This window comes from Thamnophis sirtalis, unplaced genomic scaffold, assembly GCF_051295495.1.
Source record: "Thamnophis sirtalis isolate CommonGarterSnake01/CBP01778 unplaced genomic scaffold, rThaSir2_p1.2 scaffold_15, whole genome shotgun sequence".
Lineage (NCBI taxonomy): Eukaryota > Metazoa > Chordata > Lepidosauria > Squamata > Natricidae > Thamnophis > Thamnophis sirtalis.
Window position 1 is genome coordinate 18,188,596 of NW_028261395.1, and position 21,698 is coordinate 18,210,293.

General features: G+C 39.8%; 1 protein-coding gene across 3 annotated transcripts in view; it reads left to right on the plus strand.

Moving 5' to 3' along the window:
- The window catches only part of PIK3AP1 (phosphoinositide-3-kinase adaptor protein 1), an 81,658-nt gene that overhangs the window by 55,617 nt on the left and 4,343 nt on the right, over positions 1 to 21,698 (plus strand). For all 3 annotated transcript variants that reach the window (XM_087702147.1, XM_087702145.1, XM_087702146.1), the window contains 5 exons: positions 4,366 to 4,568; positions 5,760 to 5,832; positions 15,318 to 15,473; positions 18,844 to 18,914; positions 21,511 to 21,626. In XM_087702147.1, the coding sequence (XP_087558273.1) occupies positions 4,366 to 4,568; positions 5,760 to 5,832; positions 15,318 to 15,473; positions 18,844 to 18,914; positions 21,511 to 21,626 (619 nt within the window). The remainder of the gene's footprint in view (positions 1 to 4,365; positions 4,569 to 5,759; positions 5,833 to 15,317; positions 15,474 to 18,843; positions 18,915 to 21,510; positions 21,627 to 21,698) is intronic.

Genomic DNA, 21,698 nt, shown 5'->3' on the forward strand with positions numbered 1-21,698 from the left:
AGCAGAGCCTCTTCAGATAAAGAGAGATTTAAAAAAATCTTCCACCTATATTTCAAATGACTACTATTTATGAAGAGACTGCAGGAATTAAACTTGGGAGTTGAATGGCAGGGAATTAAAGACGATCCAGTGCGCTTACGACTGCAACACAGGCATTTAAGGATACTGGGTTTGGATCTCCCTTTCTTAACCACATTTGGATATAATCAGTTTATAGAGAGAAATCTTTAAATCAGCAGGATGGAGAAAAAAACCACTTCATGAATCAGCCTTCCATATAGCTTAAAGACAAGAAAAAATAATAATTTCAATAAGAATTTTAAATTAATAGCAAAAAGCTTAATTCTATTTGAACTATTTAAATTTATTTTGGCAAAAGCACTTTTTATACTATTTGGAAATAATTAAGCAAATAGACCATGCCTTCATGGGAATACTTATTCTTTAATATTAAAGAGAAAAGGCAATTATTGGATGTTACAAAATAAAGAAATAAATGTAATATGAGATAGATTGTGTGACTGCCTGGAATGCCAGTTTGGACTAAAGTCTTAAGGGCACAGAAGAGGCTGAAAAGTGGTCAGGACTCCTGGGGAAGAAATGATGAACTGGAATGAAGACCTGGCAATGAGCCAGCACTCTCTAGTTCAGGGGTGTCCAAATTTGGGAACTTTAAGACTTGTGGACTTCAACTCCCCAGGCTGGCTGGGGAATTCTGGAAGTTGAAGTCCACAAGTTTTAAAGTTCCCAAGTTTGGACACCTCTTGCTCTAGCAGATTTAGAGGTCAAGTGAGATAAGGAAAACTATCTTTGCTCAAACGGCAATTGATGCCTTTCCAAAGGACACTGGATTCATATACTTCCTTTTCTAATCTGGAAGTTGAGTCATGGCAACTGGTTTTCTTTTCTATTTGGATTTAAACATTTCACTGCTTATGCAAATAGCATCTTCAGTCTGAGCAACTTGGTGAGAGGGACCTTGTGTACGTCTTCCAGTGTAGTTCCATTTCTCATCTAATCTGAATAAACTTGTTAGGTCAGTAGGCAGAGTAGTGTTTTGATGGGCTTGAAGAAGACAGATATGTAGTGTTTTCCAAATATTTCTGTTCTTCAAACCTACTGACACACTGAGTCAGAGGCTTGTCCACCCTAAAGTTTGGATACCAAAACATAAGACAATGTATGTAGCGTATGCAGTCCAGTTCAGTGAGAGTATTCAGAACTGTATGTTGAAGAAACTAAGTAGCCTTTACACAAGAGAATAGCCCAGAACAGGATAAACAATACCATAAGACTAGAATCAGCACTGTACCTTCATTTAAAAGAAAGAAGACACTCCTTTGAGGATCATAATATTAACATTTTGGGCAGGGAAGATAGATGGTTTGAAAGATGAGTGAAGGAATCCATTTATGCCAAAGTAGAAAATTGTTCCCTGAATAGAGGTAGACACAATCGGTCCCGCATTTTTTATGCTGCTCTTACATCAGGCCTGAGGAAAATCAAGACCACTTTGCAGGTTCACCAAGGAGTCCATACTAAATGACCTCTTAGGAAGGATTAGGAGCAACAACTCCTAATCCTCCTTAGAAGGATTTTTGAGCATCAACTCTCTCCTACTCACCTATCAAGCCTATTCAGATTAGGTAAGAAGTGAAACTACCCTGGAGAATATAAGTGGGGTCCATCTCACCAACTTGCTCTGACTGAAGAAGCTACCTGGATAAGCATCAAAACATTTCAAACAATTAAAAAAAAGAAATCCAGTTGCCGTGACTCGGTTTCCAGACAACTCTACCTGGATGACTGAGAATCTTCATCGACATATATTCCTTTTCTAATCCAATTCAGAAATTGCTTGTTAACTGCTTTTCATCTACTAGGAACTTTTGGATCAACCTGTTTTATAGCACAGGGTGAGTTTCTTTCAATCTTTAGTGAAAGAACGTTAAGTACTAGTCTAAGAATTTAAAAAAAAAAACATGTTTTGGAATAAACAGGAACAAGATGATTAGAATTTTGATTTGGAAAATTTCAAACTGACTAAGGATCCAAATGGATTTGAAATAAATTATCAAAATCCTTCCTATAGGGATAAATGGGTAGGCAATTTGACTGACTACACGTGCCTAATGTAACGGATATAAACTGTTATTACTGTAAGATCAAAAAAACTCCGTGGAAATGACTATGCCAGAAATGTCGCACAATGTCCAACGTTTTTAACGTTTGCCTAATAAAAACCTTTAAAAAGAAAAAAAGAAAACCAAGAGAGAGAAAAAGAGCAAAGTCTCTTTTACTTTCATATTGCTATCTGGCTCACTTTCACTTTTGGATTACAAATAAAAGTATGTCATCTACTGAGTGCAAAATTTGATAAAGAGAAGAGAATCATTAGAGGAATTAATGTTGTATTCTGTAATGCTGGTGTTTTAGTTTGTAATGCTTGGCAAAACCTGCTCCAGTCTGATATTGATTGCTGAGCTTTATTGACATCAAATACCTTTGGATTATATGCTTCTATTTCATTTAATTTTCATGTTCCTCTGTGTTTATTTCTCTTCTGTGTTCATTTGGGTTTTATTGATCCTGGCTAGAGTTTCTTAAACTCATTTTTCCAAATGAGTTTCAGTGTAGAATCTCTCCTCAGGTTACACTACCATTTTCCCCAATTAAAACAAGCTTGCATTTTGAATAGGTTTGGTTTATTTATCTGGAACAACAAACATTGCACATAGATTGCAGAATACTATACTGTGAAGCTTTCTTTACTTTCTGTGCTGCTTTAAGTAGATTGCGATCTTCCCCTGCCAAACTCCTATGAAAACTCTTGTGTTTGCTTGCTCTAGACCAGTGTTTCTCAATCTGTGGAATCAGCTACCCCCCAGAGGTCCGGACCTCACCCACCCTCATGGCCTTCAGAAAAGCTGTTAAGACCTGGCTGTTCTGGCAGGCCTGGGGCTGTTGACCTTATTATGTAGGGTCCAGCCCCAATCAGAATGTATGCGTGTTGGAGAATTTTTAAATTTTTATTTTTTATTTTTATTTTGTTTGTTTTCTTTTGTTCTGTGTAAGCCGCCTGGAGTCCTCCGGGATTGGGCTGCCTATAAATCTAATAAATTAAATTAAATTAATTAAATTAATTGGTGACTTTAAGTTCTGTGGATTTCAACTCCCAGAATCCCCCAGCCAGCATTGGCTGGAGAATTCTGGGAGTTGAAGTCCACAAACACTGCCCTAGACAATGGGTGTCAAACTCAATCATTGAGGGCCACATCAGGGTTGTGTTTGACCTCAGGGGGCTAAGGCGGGTGTGATCAGAGGGGGCATGACCTGCTCAGTGTCATTCATGTCGGGGGTGCCTTTGGCGGCCCGAGTGCTCTGCCAGTGAAAATGGGCTCCCAAACGCCATTTTAGGCTGTGACTGGTTCCTGCAATCCTCTGCCAGTGAAAACGGAGCGTGGGGGGGGCGCGCATGCGATGTTTCCCCGGGTGTCAGCTCGGAGGAGGATGAACCAGTTCCAGGCTGGAGTGGAATTGGTCAATGGAATGGAATTGGTCAATGGCTCCAAGCAGCCATCTGAGAGGGATTTGGCTGAAGCGCAGCTGCAGCAGGACAGCCCTGAGGCTTCAGGTGGGGAAAGCTGCAGCTGGTCCACAATGAAGAGGAACTGCCTCTGCACCTGATCCAAAAACACACAGGGCAGAGAAAAGGCAGGAGCAGAGAAGGTCAGCCTTCTGTGAGGAGACAGCCTCTCCCTTCTTGATGGGCCGCAGCGGAAGCTGGCTATTTAGCACAGCAGACAGATGGAGACAATGGTGGAAACAACAGATTCATTTCCTAGCTGCGTGTTTCCTGGTTATTATGATTCCTGCCTTGCTTTGGATTGACCCCGTGCCTTGACTTGGATTGTGAACAAGGGATTTTTCTTGCCTCGAGAACCCTCTTGTATTGTGAATTTAAGTTTGCCTGGTGGGTTTATCTTGACTGGGAAACTTTCAAGTTACTTTGTGGACTCATTGGCCATTGCTCTGTGGACTAGCATTGGTCTGCTTTTGGCTGGACTTAATGGGGGCAGTTCTGGGTTTTTGGTGAAGGGAATTGCTGGAGAATATTAATAAACGCACTAAACCACTGTTATGTGTGAGTGAGTGCGACAGCACATTTCTTCTCTTCTCTTCTTCGTCTTTCCTATGAAAGTCATGGCCAAATATTCCATTTGATCCCTCTCACTCATGTTCTGGAAAACAACATTTCTTAGTTAGAATATAGATGGCTTTGATTTAAACTTCACAATTGAACTATGTAATATGCCCTGTGAGAAAGTAACATGATGGGTTTTTTTTTTCCTTTTTAACTTTTAGAACAAATAAATACAGTTTCAAACCAGCCTCAACAGAGTATCTACGACCCATTTGCTGGTATGAAGACTCCAGGTCAGAGGCAGCTGATTACTCTACAAGAGCAGGTGAAGTTGGGGATGCTCACTGTAGATGAAGCTGTCCTGTGTTTCAAAGAGTGGCAGTTAAATCAAAAGAAGAGAGCAGAATCATTTCGCTATCAACAGGTATGTATTTTAAACAGATGAAAATTACAAAATCTCATTACTAAACCTAATTCACCTTATATCTCGTATTATTTTTAATTTGTTTTCGTCATTGCAGGAAAGGTGCTACAATTTATATCTGTCTGTAAATAGCATAGTTGAAGTTTTAAATAGAATTCAAATATTCAAATATTAATAGGCTAAAATGGTGAATATATTCTCTAGAATAGGCAGAACCTCTGATTTATGTAAAAAAAAATCTCTTAAAGTAGTTTGTGACAACTTGAATACTTTTTGTCCTAGTGGAATATTTCCCCTCAGTTTCTTTATCAATGAATAGCATAAATACTACATAAATATATATGTATGTGTATATATGTGTGTGTGTGTGTGTGTGTGTGTTTTGTGCTATATAAAAATAAATAAATAAATAAATAACACAAATATAACAAAGGCAACAGTAAAAATATTGGGTTTCTGTCGTGATGGACTCTTGTGACGAGCCGATTGACAGATGATGGAAGCAGTTAGCTTCCTCCCATAATTGGGGCTTACCAGGGGTTGTGACTCTAAATAAATAAATAAATAAATAAATAAATAAATAAATAAATAAATAAGTGTGTGTGTGTGTGTGTGTGTGTGTGTGTGTGTGTGTGTGTGTGTGTGTGTGTGTGTTTTTATTTGTGCTGATAAATAAATAAAGGAAGACTAGTATAGATCTATTTCAAGCTATTTAGCTCTCATCAGCTAGCCACTTGGGCATACCAGGGGTTGTAACTTTAAGTATATATATATATATATATATATATATATATATATATATATATATATATATATATATATATATATATATATATATATATATATATATATATATATATATATATATATATATATATATATATATATATATATATATATATATATTATGTCGTTTGGTTACAAGTGTTTTTGCATCCATATTCTCAGTTACAATCACAGAATTTTCATCTAATATAACTAAATACCTCACTTTCACTTTCAAGGATCCAAATGGCTTTTGAGTATCTAACGTTGCAGACCCCCTGCACTAGACCAAACTTGGCTGTCTTGGACTTTTCAGTTTGAAAGTCTCTACTTTGTGTTGATTCAATTAATTCTTGCCAGATTTGTATGTTATTACGAATAAATGCATTTGTTCATATTCCTAAAAAGTTAATTTTGCATTTCTAGGAAAATCTAAAACGGTTACGTGATAGCATCACTCGACGACAGCTTGAAAAGGAAAAGGCTGGAAAGCACACAGGTAAAATCCTTAGCTAATTAATAACAGTAATTAGCCATTCTATTGGTCTAAAACCAAGAAGTAATAATTAGGAAACTCTTATGTTAATGGTTCATCCTGGCGGATACATTTTTGTAAAGCACTTTATTTGGAAGATGGTGAGAAGTTCAGAAAATCTTAGCAAGGTGGAATTGCTGCATTAGTATTTTTAAATTAATTAATTTTTAGAATATAGATTTTTTTTATTAATAATATGACATACAAAAAGAATACCAAAGTAAATATTAGGGAAATTAGGGAAGGATAAAAGGAAGTAGATAGTGGGGGAAAGCATTGACTTCCGACTCATTTGGTGTAGTAAAATAAGGCCTCTATCCTCAACTTTTTACTTTTTCATCATAATATAAATTAGCCATTTCTATAACAACAAATATATCTAAGTCTCCCTTTTCTCTTCTCCCCTTATAACCTTTGTAAACAAGCCCTGCTTCTTACTGGATTGGGGGGATGACTGCCTTTTTATGGAAAGTGAGGCTCCATTAAGAGACAGCGGGGAGAACAAGGGTAACATTAAGAGCAATTTTGAAGGAGGTTTGGATTTGGTTGCTAAGAATTGCCTTTTGACAGCACAGTTATTGCTATATTTGATCAGCTTTTGGAAGCAAATAAAAAGATTGAAGAATTAAAGCCTCTAATGGAAAACTATATCTCTAAATTAGGTAAGGAAGTAAATAGCAAAGGCCATGCTCCAAAACTTATTTTTAATTCATGGACAGCTCACGTGGATTGGGGACAGCACAAGATGTAGAAGACACAGAAGAGAGACTAGTTCTATAGAGACATAGGATTCTACTCCAATTGCTGATAATCCTTTGAACAGGGAAAGTTGGCATAATAGACAAATAATACTGAACTGTCTTTGTGAATTATTACACTGCAAAGTATTCTAATGAATATAATCTAACCCTAACCCTATCTCTAACATGGAAAGGTTTGGGTTCCACTCTTTTCTCTTCAGCTTGAATTTTAAAACCTGTTCTAGCTTCCTCTAAAGTTAATCTAACTACTGGCCATGTGTTTCATGACGTGTCTATCCACTCCTTAAGTAAGGGGATAGTGGGTTCTTCTGTGCCCTGTTGCTACTCTAAAAGAGGTAAAACCAGTGCTTGAGTGGACAGCGTTATTAAATGCAATTTCTGCAAAAGGTAGAGGTTCCGTCCAGTTATCCTGTTGAAAATTAATAAAACATCTTAGATATTGTTCTAGGACCGAGTTACGTTTTTCAGTTTGCCTGTTAGTTTGGGCGTGGTATGATGGTTTGTACAAAGTAAGGTTAAAAATGCCCTCCAAAATTTCAAGGTGAATTGGACCCCTCTGTCGGAGATGATTCTCTGTGGGGCTCCATGAAGGCAATAAATGTGTATCAGGAATAACTTGGCTAGACTTTTGGACCGGCCGGACCTGGACTCCAATCCCGCAGAACCAGCTGAGGCACCAAGGGATAATCTGGTAGGACATCACTGGATTGATTTTCAAGCTGTTACCCCTGAGGACGTGGACAAGGCCATGAGAGCTGTAAGTGCCTCCACATGTGTACTGGACCCGTGCCCCTCCTGGCTGGTTGTTAACAGCAGGGAGGTGACACGGGGCTGGATCCAGGCGGTTGTTGCCACCTCCCTTCGGGAGGGGGTCTTTCCCCCAGCATTAAAGGCGGCGGTGGTGAGACCCCTCCTGAAGAAACCATCTTTGGATCCAACTGTCCTAAACAACTATCGTCCAGTCTCCAACCTCCCCTTTGTGGGGAAGGTTGTTGAGAAGGTGGTGGCCTTTCAGCTCCAGCGGTCCTTGGAGGAAACCAGTTATCTAGATCCCTTCCAGTCGGGTTTCAGGCCTGGCTACAGCACGGAAACCGCTTTGGTCGCATTGATCGATGATCTCTGGAGAGCCAGGGATGGAGGTCATGCCTCCATCCTAGTACTCCTTGACCTCTCTGCGGCTTTCGATACCATCGACCATGGTATCCTTCTGCGACGACTGCGGGAGGTGGGGGTGGGAGGCACTGTCTTACGGTGGTTCTCCTCTTACCTCTCGGACAGGTCGCAGTCGGTGTTAGTTGGAGGGCAGAGATCGACCCCCTAGGCCCCTAACGTATGGGGTGCCGCAGGGTTCGGTCCTGTCCCCCCTCCTCTTTAATATCTACATGAAACCGCTGGGTGAGATCATTCGACGGCACGGGATAAAATACCACCAGTATGCGGACGATACACAGCTGTATCTGTCCGCCCCGTGCCAACTCAATGAAGCGATGGATGTGATGAGCCAGGGCCTCGAGGCTGTTAGGGACTGGATGGGGGTTAACAAGCTTGTACTCAATCCAGATAAGACCGAGTGGCTGCTGTGCTTCCCTCCTACTAATTGGCCAAGTGTTCCACCTCTCAGGCTGGGGGTCAAATAGTACGCCCCTCAGATAGGGTCCGCAACTTGGGAGTCCTCCTGGACCCACAGCTGACTTTTGAACACCATTTGTCAGCTGTGACCAGGGGGGCATTTGCCCAGGTTCACCTGGTGCACCAGTTGCGTCCCTACCTGAACCGGGAGGCTCTCACTACAGTCACTCGTGCCCTTGTGACCTCTAGACTGGAGTACTGCAATGTGCTCTACATGGGGCTACCCTTGAAGAGTATTCGGCAACTTCAGCTTGTCCAGAATGCAGCCGCGCGAGCAATTGTGGGTGCCCCTCGATTCACCCACGTAACACCTATCCTCCGCGAGCTGCACTGGCTGCCTGTTGATCTCCGGGTACGCTTCAAGGTGCTAGTTGTCACCTACAAAGCCCTTCATGGTCTTGGGTCTGGGTACTTGAGAGACCGCCTACTGCCAATTACCTCCACTAGACCAATAAGATCCCACAGACTAAGCCTCCTCCGAATCCCATCAGCCGGCCAGTGTCGACTGGCGACTACTCGGAGGAGGACCTTCTCTGTGGCTGCTCCGACCCTCTGGAACGAACTCCCCATGGAGATTCGTACCCTCACCACCCTCCAGGCCTTCTGCATAGCCCTTAAAACCTGGCTGTTCCGACAGGCCTGGGGCTAAAGACTCCCAGCCCCACTTCGAACGGTATGATTGTTGTGTTTTTTAATTGTGTATGGTCTTTATGTTTTTGTAACTTTGTCTGTTTTTTCCCCTCCCTTTGAGTTGTGAGCCGCCCTGAGTCCCTTCAGGGAAAAGGGCGGCATACAAATAAATTAAAATGAAATGAAATGAAATGAAAGTTGGGATCGTTTGGAAAGGTATAAAATTGCTTGTTTTGAAAACAGATTTGTTACGACCCAAATGACAGTATTCCCCGCACTTTCTGGTAGTTCAACAATAAAGTCCATATCAATCTCTTTCCAATCTCTTGCTGAGGGTTCAGCTACCTTCTGTAATAGTACTGGGATTTTCCCTTGGCATCTTTTAGCTGCTACACAAATAGAGCGGCTAACTACATAGGTCTCTATGTCCTTTTTTAGTGATGGCCACCAAAATTGCCTTTTAATTAGGTTCCCTCCCACCCAAGCTAAATTATCTTTCATCAGGCAGCTGGATTTTCATTGGTGGCTAAAGCTTGTTTAAAAGCTTGGGTGGTGTCTTTGTCAATGTTTCTTGTTTTGCCTGGAATCCGGTGGTTACTTTAGCGGCTAGTTGATTGTTTTGTATCATGGGTTTGATTACGTCTTGCTTCGTACAATTGTATTGCGGTTTTCTGGATAGTGCCTGTGGCAGAACCCCCCCCCCCCGGGAGATATCTGAGTATAAATTCAAACCATTTAAAGTACTGAGCCCATCATACTTGTTTTGGGGAGAGTTTCCTTGGGGTCTTTAAGGCTTCTAATTTTTTATGATCCATCCAGACTTCAAAAGGAATCTTACTCCCCTCTAGAAAATGCCTCCAGGTTAAAAGTGCCCACTGAATGCATAAGCTTCTTTCTCCCAAATGGCCCACCTTTGCTCAGTTTCATTCAATTTTTTGGATGTGTAAGTGTATGGTTGTAATTGGTCTTGCTCATTTTTCTGAAGCAGGACCACTCCTATTGCCACATCACTGGCATCTGCTTGTATGATGAATGGTTTCTCTGTGTCCAGGTGCTTTAGAATTGGCTCTGCTGAAAACAGCCAATTAAGTTTTTCAAATGCAGCTTGGCATTTCATTGCCCAGTTCAAAGGCTGCTTTGGTTTCGGGTTACCCTCCCCCTTCGTTTTTAAAAGCTTGGTGATGGGGAGAGCAATCTGGCGAAAGCGGGGATAAACTGGTGATAAAAGTTGGCAAACCCCAGGAAGCTTTGTAACTGTTTATGTATTCTGGGTGGTTCCCTGCACTTTTAAAGGGTCCATTTCTATGATCTGGTGTGAAATGTGGTACCCTAAATAATTGATTTTTTCTTGGTGGAATTCACATTTAGAGAGTTTAGCATAAAGTTTGGCAGAGCTGAGTTTGTTCAGAACAGCCCAGACTAATTTTACATGTTCTGCTTTGGTCTCAATATATAGCAAAATGTCATCTAAATATACCAAATAGCCCCTATACAGATGCTCATGTAGCACTTCATTTATTAATTGCATAAACACTGCAGGGGCCCTTTCTAGCCCAAATGGGAGCATTTTGAATTGGTAGCATCCAAGAGGGGTGTTAAATGGTGTTAAATGCTGTTTCCCATTTGTCTCCTGCTTTAATTCTGATACGGTAGTAAGCCTCCCTTAAATCCAGCTTTGAATTTTTTTTTTTTTGCCTTTAGCAAGGTCTGCTAGCATGTCTTTCATAAGGGGGAGTTGGTACATGTTCTACACACTGATCGTATTTAAGTTTCTAAAATCCACACAGAGACGTTTAGAGCCATCTTTTTTTTCTCTAAATAACACTGGGGCTGCGATTTTTGGTTGGGCTGGCTCAATGAAACCCCTAGGTTTTTCTCAATGAATGTCCTTAGTTCTTCCAGGTCCCTCAGGGACATGCTATACATCTTGGGTTTAGGGAGTTTGGCACCAGATAAGATTTCTATTGCACAGTCAGTGGAGCGGTGGGGGAAGCTCATCAGAGGCTTTTTCGCTAAAAACCTCAGCCAAATCTTTGTATTCTTTGGGTATGCCCTGGTTAGGAAACCAATTAAATCGCTTACCCTCCCCCTAAGGGTTTATCCCCAACTGGGAAAGGGGGGTAAAAATCTCCGCTTTAGTGGACTCAGGGTGCACCTACTGTTTGATTTTCAACCCTGGTAAGAAAGTTGAGGATTAATGTAAGGAAGCTGAAAAGCCCCATAGCTTTTTGCCAACTAGATGGGTCAGTAACAGGGGGGAAGGCAGCTTCTTTTGCCACTGAACCTTTACAGATAGGCATCAAAAGCCACGAAGAAATACATTTATAGTGGCACCTGGCATGGAATGGCCACTAGTTTTGGGCCTTGCATGGCTGAAAAAATAGAACCCCAAAATTAATTGGAAGCAAGGCACCATAAAAGTTCAGATGCACGTTCAGCGGCACGTGCTTGACAAAGGCATTTTGCAGCTCAATGCCCCTCCTTTTCATACTTGAAACAGGCTGAGGGTTTCGGAGAAGATGGCTTTTGTGGATTGGAAGGCTCTTGCTTCCATTGCAGTGGGGATTTCTTCCACACTTGCCATGCTTGGTACTGGTTCCTGGCCATGTCGATCTCTGCCTCTTCAGTAGTGAGATACCATTCATGTAGGTGGTTCAGTGCACCTCAGGCCATTCAGGCATTGTAGAGGTCATCACTCAGCCCATCCTTGAACCATCTTACCAGGATATCCTTTGGCCAGTTCACACGACATGCCAAGTCTCAGAATTCTTCGGTATACTTTGCCACTGGCCGGCATCCCTGCTTCACAATTTTAATGCGGTTGCATGCTTTGCATTTTGCAAGGGGGTCCTCGAGACGTCGTCGCAGGGCCATCATGAAATGATTGAAGTCCCGCAGTTCTGGCGCATCAGCATCATGTAGGGTCACCATCCATCTGGCAGCAGCTTCTTCCAGGGCTAGCGTAGCCACTTGCACTCGGGATCCTTGGGTTTGAAAATCACGCCTGTATTCTTGCATGTAGGTGAGCACATGTGCCACAAAGAATCCCATTTTTGGGGGGTTCCCATCAAACTTCACCCCAAGGGAAGGAGTTTTACTTTCTAATTGCAGGTTTCAGGGTTAGTTGGGAGCGGGCCCCAATCCATGCACCAACTGGGGGGAAGGTTTTCTGGGTCCCCTGCTGTTGCTGCTGTGTCATCTGCTCAATCAGCAGGGCCCAGAGATGGGTTAGCCCCCCTGGCATCATCTGCAGCTGCTGCCCTTCCAGTGCTGCTGTCAGCATTCCAAATATCATGCAGAATTAAATTAGAGTCCAAGGCCTAGCTATCCTTAAAGTTCCAATTTAATAAGACAGACATGTTGGCAACGAACTATGGAATCCCAAATCTGAAAACTTCCTGGGATTCCACCCCGTTGAAAGTTCATGATCTTATCCCCACACCCATAAATCCATCACATGGTCCAATCTTCTTCGGCCACGCTGGCATCTTCACCCAGCTGGTTCCGGTCAGGTGTAGAGGTGCAGAGACAAAAGATGACCTTGGCTCCTAGAAAAGAATGACAACAACACATTCCACCATTCTACTCCTTTCTATTTCCACCTCTCAATTACTACACTAATGAAACAGCATAGGAAAATAATAGAGAGTGTGGCAGGCCAAAAATCCCAAAAGAAATATAACTGCAGGCCTGACAGCTGCTTTGCTGTCATTCTGGCTCCCCCCCCCCCCCCGGATGTTGAGATTTTCCAAAATCTCCATCACCAACCGAATTACATTTCACTTCAGATGATCCTCTCTCAGCGATGCTTCATTTTGCTCCTCATGGCCAGAGGGGGCTTCTAGCTCCAATTTCCACCCCGGTTTTCAGTTATCATGGGTGAGGGTCACTTTTCTGGTCCTCCCATCCCAGCTGTCTTCTGTCCCAATTCAAATTGACCAGCAGGGCATTTTGGGGTCCTCCAGGTTCACCTCATCCTCTCTGACAGGGTAGATGGAGAAGGCCTCTGGTTGAGGAATGGGTTGATGTCTCCCTCCATCATTCAGCTTCCCCTTATTCACTGTTGTGCTCGGACATCCCCTCAGTAGAGCAAATATTGCTTCTCCAGGTTGGCCTTTTTGCAGAGATGTTGCTTTATGTAAGGACTCCTCTCCTAACTTAAGAAAGTGAAGACTCTTGAAATGGACTATTTCAAAAGGAATCTTTTATTAAGAAGAACGGGAAGCCATTAAATTCAAAGCAACATCTGACTCCCCTTAGGCAATGCAAGTAGAATTAAAGCAATAGTGACCCCTCCCATTACTTAGAATGCAAATTCTAACCAATACACAAGTGTGAAGATGTTTCCCTCATCAACTACCCTGAGAGCTGAATAAACATACATTCCCATGGCTATATTCTGTTAGACATTAAAGTGAACTATCCCACATGGCCATCATAAACATTCCCCAAAGAGGTGAAGGTATTTCAAAGTACTTTGGCACCAGTAAACCAGTTGTAAAATATCAGTTGTCACAGGCACTGCTAATAAATTGACTCCAAGACCCCCTCCTTCCAATGGCAGTATCACTTTTAGGGATCTGACACTTCTTTCATTAGGGATGTTACTTGGAACTCTGACAATCTTGCTTTCAGGAGTCCAATACAAATTTGTGACTTGGAACATAGCTGGCTGGAAAGAAATGGCTGATAGTGGACTAGCGAGTGTCTTATCTAAATTTAATGTAATAGCCATCCAGGAAACCTGGCCAACTGAAGAGGGCGAATTATTACAACTTTCATGGATGGCCTTACCCTGCCCAAAAAATGAGGAATAGTAAATGCAAATAAAAAATGATGGTGTTTGGAAAACATTATCAAAAACATAGATGGCAATTAGACGGTGAACCAATTGACTAGATTAACACCTTTTAATATTTAGGCATAACTTTTTCCAAGACTGGATCTTGAGTTTGCCATCATCAAGATTTGGCTCACAAACTATTTGATTGTTGTTTAGTATATGAGAGTGAGAGATAGGTACCTTGGTTCATATATTAAACAAATGCCCGATTGGGAACACCATATTAAAACAATATACCTTATGTGCGGCCAGAATCTGAAAACAACTTTTAATATGGGACAGTACTTGAGTAAAATGATTCGGCTGAGATTGGCATATGCGTGTCTGATGGGGGTAGGTTGTAGGGGTGATACTGAAATATAATTTTATCATATTTTATTTATCCATTTATTAAATGATTGTATTTTATTCCAATTCCATTTTAAATTGTTTTTATCACAGTAAGTTTAACTAAGTAAACTAACTATTAGAACAATACCTCCAATAATTTAATCTATTCTTTAAAAACGAAAGTGGTGGATGATTGCTACTCTGCCATGGGCTGGGGAAAGTAGCAATAAGTCAGGGTAGTATTGTCATCACATCTCATGCATGTCTTATGGATTGCTTCAGCAACCAGGGCACCCATTTTGTAAGAATGCTAAAGATATACTGCCAACTCTCCAAAATGCTGAATACCTTTATTCTTAATTAGCATCTTATAAAAAATTGAACTGAAGAGTAGTTGCTCTATTGTTGCAATACAATTAAAGATAGGGAATACTTTCAATTTCTTAACATACATTGTTAAGAATTGTAAAAGTCGGGAATGTTTTTGCTGGCATACAAAGACTTTGAGAAGTTCCAAATAGCATATATTCATGCAATATTCACAGTTTTGTTTTGCTTTTGACAAATATCAATAGGTCATTTTTTCATGCTGCAGTGTATATACAGTAAGTGGTTGAAAGATATGCTTTTCATTCAATGCTGATTGTCCGTTGTCCATTTTAAGTATCACTCTAAATCTATAAAAAATTTATGGCATAGCTCAGTGGTAGTCAACCTGGTCCCTACTGCCCACTAGTGGGCGTTCCAGCTTTCATGGTGGGTGGTAGGGGTTTTGTCCGATACTGAAGCACTTTCCTTTTTTAAGATTTAATTGACTTTTTTAAAAAAAATCATAGCATTATTTAAAAATTTCCATTAAGTTTTCATAAAATCACCATTACTGTGGAACTGGTGGGCGGTTAGAAAATTTTACTACTAACAGAGATACAAAAGTGGGCGGTAGGTATAAAAAGGTTGACTACCCCTAGCGTAGCTTGTTACCAATGCTGTTCAAGATTTGGGGGGGGGGGGGAAGGATCAAAACATGTCCACACAAAGATTAAAGCACCCCATGCATGGTTTTCAAAAATGATGAAGAGGCATTCTGTTTGAAAAGCAGTTAGACGATTCCACCTATTAGAATTGTAATTGTACGTGCCAAGATATGTGCTAGAAGTGAAACAGTTTCTATTTTTCCAACTTCAACTTAGGAGAGAACTTGAAAGTTTTGGCCTGAGATGTTAACTAATTGATTAATCATTATTCTTTCTTTTTAGATTTGGAAATCACTGTACCACTTGGACATTCGCAGATTATGCCAAAGAAACCAGAGTGTAGCATTTATGAATATAGTCCGAGGAAAAATATTTTCCCAATAAGTAAAGAGATAAAGCGAGGAGACTGGAAAACAGAAAGCACATCAAGTACTGCAAGTAAGCAAGCAGGTAGCCAGAAAGCTATCAAGCAAGGAATGAAGAAGTATACTTTGGATCTCGATATTTGCATTGCTGAAATTAAGGCATTCCTAACCTATAATTTGATTCTGCACATTAAATGTATTGTCAAATCTCTTTTCTTCCTGTCTAGCTCTCTTGATCAACCATTTCAACTCTAGACACCTATTTAGTCAATTATTTATATCTTTGCTCTATTTTTGTAGGCACGGTACATTTATTTAATATTGATTCTTACTTTTATTTATTTATTTACTTATTTATTACTTTATTTCTTTCAACTATATACAATTATACAATTAACCTTTAAATTATTTAGCCTTTTAAGTCATAATCACTCTTTTTATACTATCCTACTATATATTTTGCAGTTATAATTTCTATAAGCACAATATTAAACGGTTTCATTGTATACAGCCTTGTGTTTAGAATTTTAAACTTACATCAGTATCAATTAAAATTTTAGTCAATATAGCATATGGGTTACAATAATATTTCAGTGAGACAGTCGTATTTCTATTTGTCAAAGCTATGTTTTTCTATTCAATTATTGAAATAAAGAGATTTGATCTGACTATATTTTGCAATTCTCTACAAATATAAACTTGGAATGCTGATCACTTCCTCATTTTCTTGAAGAAAAAAAATCATTTATAATTTTAAGAGTTGTGAAAATTAGTCTATGGTGAGACACTCTGAATTTCTGCCAATATAATTCCCATTGGGCATAATAAATAAACTATGGGAAATGATTAATATGTACACATTTTTATAAAGAATATAAACTGACTTTTTGTGATTGCACAGAATTATATAGAGATTATATAGATTATAGATAAATTACTGTTAGTTTTTATTTGCTGCTTGTTGGAAGTTGAGCAAGAATTGTGTTAATAGTTCAAAAATAACTAAAAAAATTAGGAAAATATTTGATTTATTAAGAATATATGGTAAACCAGGAGGAGGAGCCAACGTAGCAATGATATGGACATGTGTTCTCGATGCTCAGAGACCGCAGCCAATACTTTTGCTGCTGGGTGGTCCAATCAGACCTAAACTGTCCCGCAGAGATGGTGAACAGGAAGAATACATCTTGCTGACCTCAGGGACATTGCAAAGTCCCTGACAGAAGCAAGAGAAATTCTTCAAGCTGGCGACAAAAAATCTAGCTAAGGCTGACGGGGGCGGCTCCAAAATGGAAGGATATGGAAAGAGAAAGTGTTTCCAGCTGGTGAGGAACTTTTATTGTTTTAAAAAGAGACTGCCTATAAAAAACTTAAAATTAATTCAAATTGGAGAACAGAAGAATTAAGTGGCGGAATTAAATTTGGAATGGTTTTGGCAGTGGTTATCTTACTTTTTAAATGTTATCTTCATGGATGGTATTTATGCAAGCTTTTTGAAACGGATGGATTAAGCTTTCTTCTTCTATTTTTTCTTTTATTGTTCTCTGTAACCTATGGACTAAAGTTTTCCTCTTTCATTGCTGTGGGTGTTTTTCTAACTCATTTAAAGATTGGACTCTTTTTTTAACTTGAAATACAAAAAAGATACAAAAGAAATAATATTTGCAATGGAAGCACTGCTGCTCGGAGGCTGGAGGGTTTGTTTATTGGAGTTTGTGTATTGGAAATGGAACTTTTTTTTTCTTTGCTGATTGTTTTGGCTTGGCACTGTAAGGTCTTACTGCTTGGTTATAGAGACTGATAAGAAGGGAAGCATACAGATTCCCCTTTGAAGTATATCTCTAACCAGAGAAAAGTGAAAACAAACATTTTTGTGAATCTATGTTTAATTTTTTTAACCTTCCAAGCTAGAGCAGCTGTGTTTGTTAGCTGGAAAGAATGGTACAATCTCAAAAGCAAAGAAACCTTGAGCTTGCAAAAGATATTTTCAGAAATTATCAAATACATATGAGAGAATAGACAAGAAGTTGGAAGACTTAGAGCGTATAACAGCAAAATATGATGAAGAAGTTGAAGATGTTTATCAAATGCAAAATGTGGTTGTTAAAACTCAAAAAATTGAAGTGGAAAATGAATATAAAGAAATTAAATTTGCTGATATTTATGGTGATTGGTTTGTCTCTGAAAATGGAAAGAGTGGAATACTGAAAGAGCGGAGGGGAAATTTATCCCAGAGGGCAAGATACAGAAGAAAAAACCAAAGAATCTATGGATTTAAAGAGAGAAAATTTATTAACACTAGCATTGATAACACTAGTGGCAATCAAAGAAAAGCTGACTAAGGAAACAGAAAAGAAGGGCATCAAGATTACACGAGAGATCTTATAAGCAAGGAGTTGCTAAGAGGAGTCCATACAAAGTTGATCAAGGAGATGATTAGAGGACTGGCACCACAAATGGTAGAAGATATGAGACTGTTTTGCTATTGGAAAGATACAGATTGATAGATGGAAGAATATAATTTAAAACTAGTTAAACAGTGAAATTTATTGACAATAGATATAGTTTAAATAAATAATTGATAATGTTATTAATGTATACAATGTGTAGTGTTATGATAAGTATAATTGGATATGAATATGGAATGGTACCCATGTAAGGAAGATTAGAAATCCCTTTGGATTGTACATAAAGGTTAATAAAAAAAAAGGGAACCAACTTAGATGCAGCTAAAGTTTTGATTATTAGGGGGAAAATGTTATGATACAGGATATAATCAAATAAAGGAGGGATAAGAATAACAACATATATATAGATATGGGTATAATATAAGGAAACTGGATGTAAATTTTAAACAGTGATTTGGAAAGGAGGATTAGAAAACTTTGTTATTAAATATTATGGATGTTTAGCTAGAATAGGACATAAGGATTTAGTGTTAATGGAGGATTTTAGAAATAGTAATTGAAAGGCCAGTATGTGGTTATGTATTAAATTTTGGTATATTTTTTGATGAAGGATGCTTAAACAATTATAGTCAAATGAAAATGGAGATATGATGATGGTGACATGTATAAATATTTGAGTTAAAATGCTTGAGTTAATATGAATTATGTTTGTTGACTGTGGAAGAAATGCACGAAAGTCTTTTTATAACCAACTGATACACTTTCTACTGCATGTAAAGAAGGATTGTGTTTGTTTTAAATTAAAAATAATTATATATATATATATATATATATATATATATATATATATATATATATATATATATATATATATATATATATATATATATATATATATATATATATATATATATATATATATATATATATTAAACCAAAATAATTTCTCATTTTTTAGTCAGAGTTGGCAAAAATGGGTGGAAATTTAAATTAGTGAAATCTATTTATAAAATGCTTGTTTTCTCTTCTAACCAGGTAGTTCAAGTAACAGATCAAGTACCCGAAGTTTATTGAGCATCAGTAGTGGGATGGAGGGCGACTATGAGGTAAACTTCATTTGTGCATTCTTTCTTTCTTTCTTTCTTTCTTTCTTTCTATCTGTCTGTCTGTTTGTCTTTCTTTCTTTCTTTCTTCTTTCTTCTTTCTTCCTTTCTTCCTTTCTTTTTTCTTTCTTTCTTTCTTTCTTTCTTTCTTTCTTTCTCACACACATGCACACATACACTAGTATGAATTTTCTGCTAAGGCTATAAATAACTATTATTCTATATTTATCACATAGAATGCATGCACAATAGATTTTGTCCTATGGACTTAAACATCATTGCCCAGAGGATCATTAGCTGCCCTCTCCCCTCTTTGGAAGAGCTTTATAGTTCCCACTGCCTTAAGATGGATGCTCAAATGCAAAAGGGGAAACATTTCTCAATGCCTCCTCACCTTGTGATCAAATGCTACTTTTGCTAGTATAAGATTGAGAACAAATTAGGCTCAGTTCATCCCATGCTTGCATTTTTAAAAATAATGTTATTTAAAATTAAATTAAAAACTGTCAAAATGATGGTTCTGGTAGTTGATCAAAGTTCCTCTGTTTTTTTATGTGCAACGGCTTTAGCATTTAAGAAGAGAGGTAAGTTAGTTGCTTTTCTATTAATGCATAATCCTTAAAAGGGCTCTCCTGTAGAGACTCTGCCTTGGTCTAATTCAGACTGGAAATATAGCAAAGGAAAATATTTTCCCCCACTTGTTTTGTCCTGTTTTCCCCACTGGAAATGGGTCTTTGCAACACACAAGGACGGGATACTTTCCTAAGAGAATACCAATGGGCCATTCATTAAATGCACATGAGGTCTCTCAGGGTGGGGAGGGGGGGGCAGGCGAGTAGTGATAGAACAAGCCCTTAAGGCCTCCCAGACCCACTAAGATACCTCATGCTTCTCCCTCCCGACCACAAGGACTCTCATTACAAACATCTGTCTCTTCTCTTTGTTTCTCTGTTTCTTTGCCTTTGAGGAAGGGAGAGGCGAATTGGCTTTGAAATGCTTTTTGTGCTGAGATCAAGCAGGTTCAGGCACCCATCCTCTTTTGCAGATAGTTAGGGACCCAGAAACTTTCATTCTTAGAGCAAAAAGTGTTCGTCGTCTCCTGCTCCCCCTCCCCAACTACTTTTCACTTAATGAGACCTCCTTGTCCCACAGAGCACACTTGCATGGAGATAGAGGGGGGTGGGGGGGAGTAGGGGGATCTCCAACCTCTGTGTGTGTGTAAGAGATAGAGAAGAGGGAGGGAGGGAGGGAGGGAGGGAGGGAGGGAGAGAGAGAGAGAGAGAGAGAGAGAGAGAGAGAGAGAGAGAGAGAGAGAGAGAGAGAGAGAGAGAGAGAGAGAGAGATGGATCCATCCTTCAGCTGGGGCACTCAAGCTGCTGGCACCGGCGAGGGCAGCAGGAGCCACTGAGCAGCTGTTTTTCTCCCCATCCTCTCCATTCAAGGAGAGCAGGGTCTCTCATTTCTCCCCTGGTATGGCGAATTCCAACTTCAGTGGGAAGCTGGAGTTCAGTGCGGTGGCAGTTGGGGCGCTTCAGTGCCTGGCTGGTGGGGCACTCAAGTAAGCTGGTGCAGGGTACGGCGGGGGGAGCTGTGCACCCCCCACCTTGCTTCATAATCCACCCACCACCACCTCGCTTTGTGGCCCCCACACCAGTGCATTGCTCAGTCTCCTGCTAGGTTACAGCAGTGAACAATGAGCAGTGGCGAAGAAAGAAGAATGAAGCTAGGCGGAGGGGGGTGGGAGGATGAAGCAAGGCAGGGAGTGCAGAGCCACCACGTCCCAGCTTACCTGAGGGCCCTTCAGCCTGGCCAGCCAGGCCAAACCCTCACACCCTCACCCACGCCGCCCAGGGCAGCCACACCCCTTCACTAACTTTTCCAGTTCCTTTCGCCATCACCGTGTGCAGAGCAACTAAATTAGTCTGTGGGACTACAGTAATAAAATAGTTCAGACCTTCCAACTTCTCACGAAAAAAAAAAAGATTTGCGAGGTTGGAAGGTCGGAACTATTTTTTTTTACTGTAGTCTCACAGACTAGTTGCTCTGCATGCGGCGACGGAGAACTGGGCCTCTGCACACACACACGCATGCTGGGATGTCATGGGCCAGGTTGAAGTGACGCTGGCCAGACCCTTAACAGTTTTCAGGATGGCCACGCGGGCCACATCAACCCCATGGGCCTTGAGTTTGACACCCTTGGTATAGAGAGTCTCTGAAAATTGGACCCAACTGAATGGAAGGAAAATAGTTGTGTATTTGTAATTAGCTATTTTGCAGCCAAAATAGGAAAACTTTTTTTAAATTTTTTTTTATTCTGAGACATTTCACCTCTCGAATACCTGAGTCCCCATATGCTTGGGGAAAATACAATAATATGCTTATCATGTTCTCTGCTGTAATTTGTAAATAAAAAGTGAATGAGATAATGTCTTTAAAAATATAAACCTAGCTAACCACAAAGAAAGATAGGAAGGGAGAAAATAATTAATGTCGGTAAGGATTTTGGGTATATAAAATCTTCTGTGGACTAAGAAAAAACGTTACATTACTTTCAAAAAGTATATTTAAATGAATGAACATCACTGTCATTCTTACATAGGATAATGAGATACCTGACATGAAGAGAAATCTCTGCTCTAGAACCTTGCCGATAGACAGCCAACTTTCCATTTCATTTGGAAGGCCTCCAAGAATACCTCCTCGTGTTGCTAGCAGGTTATATATTGTTTTATAATACATTTATACTGTACAAAGAATTAATTTGACAGATCCCTATTCCACATGGGT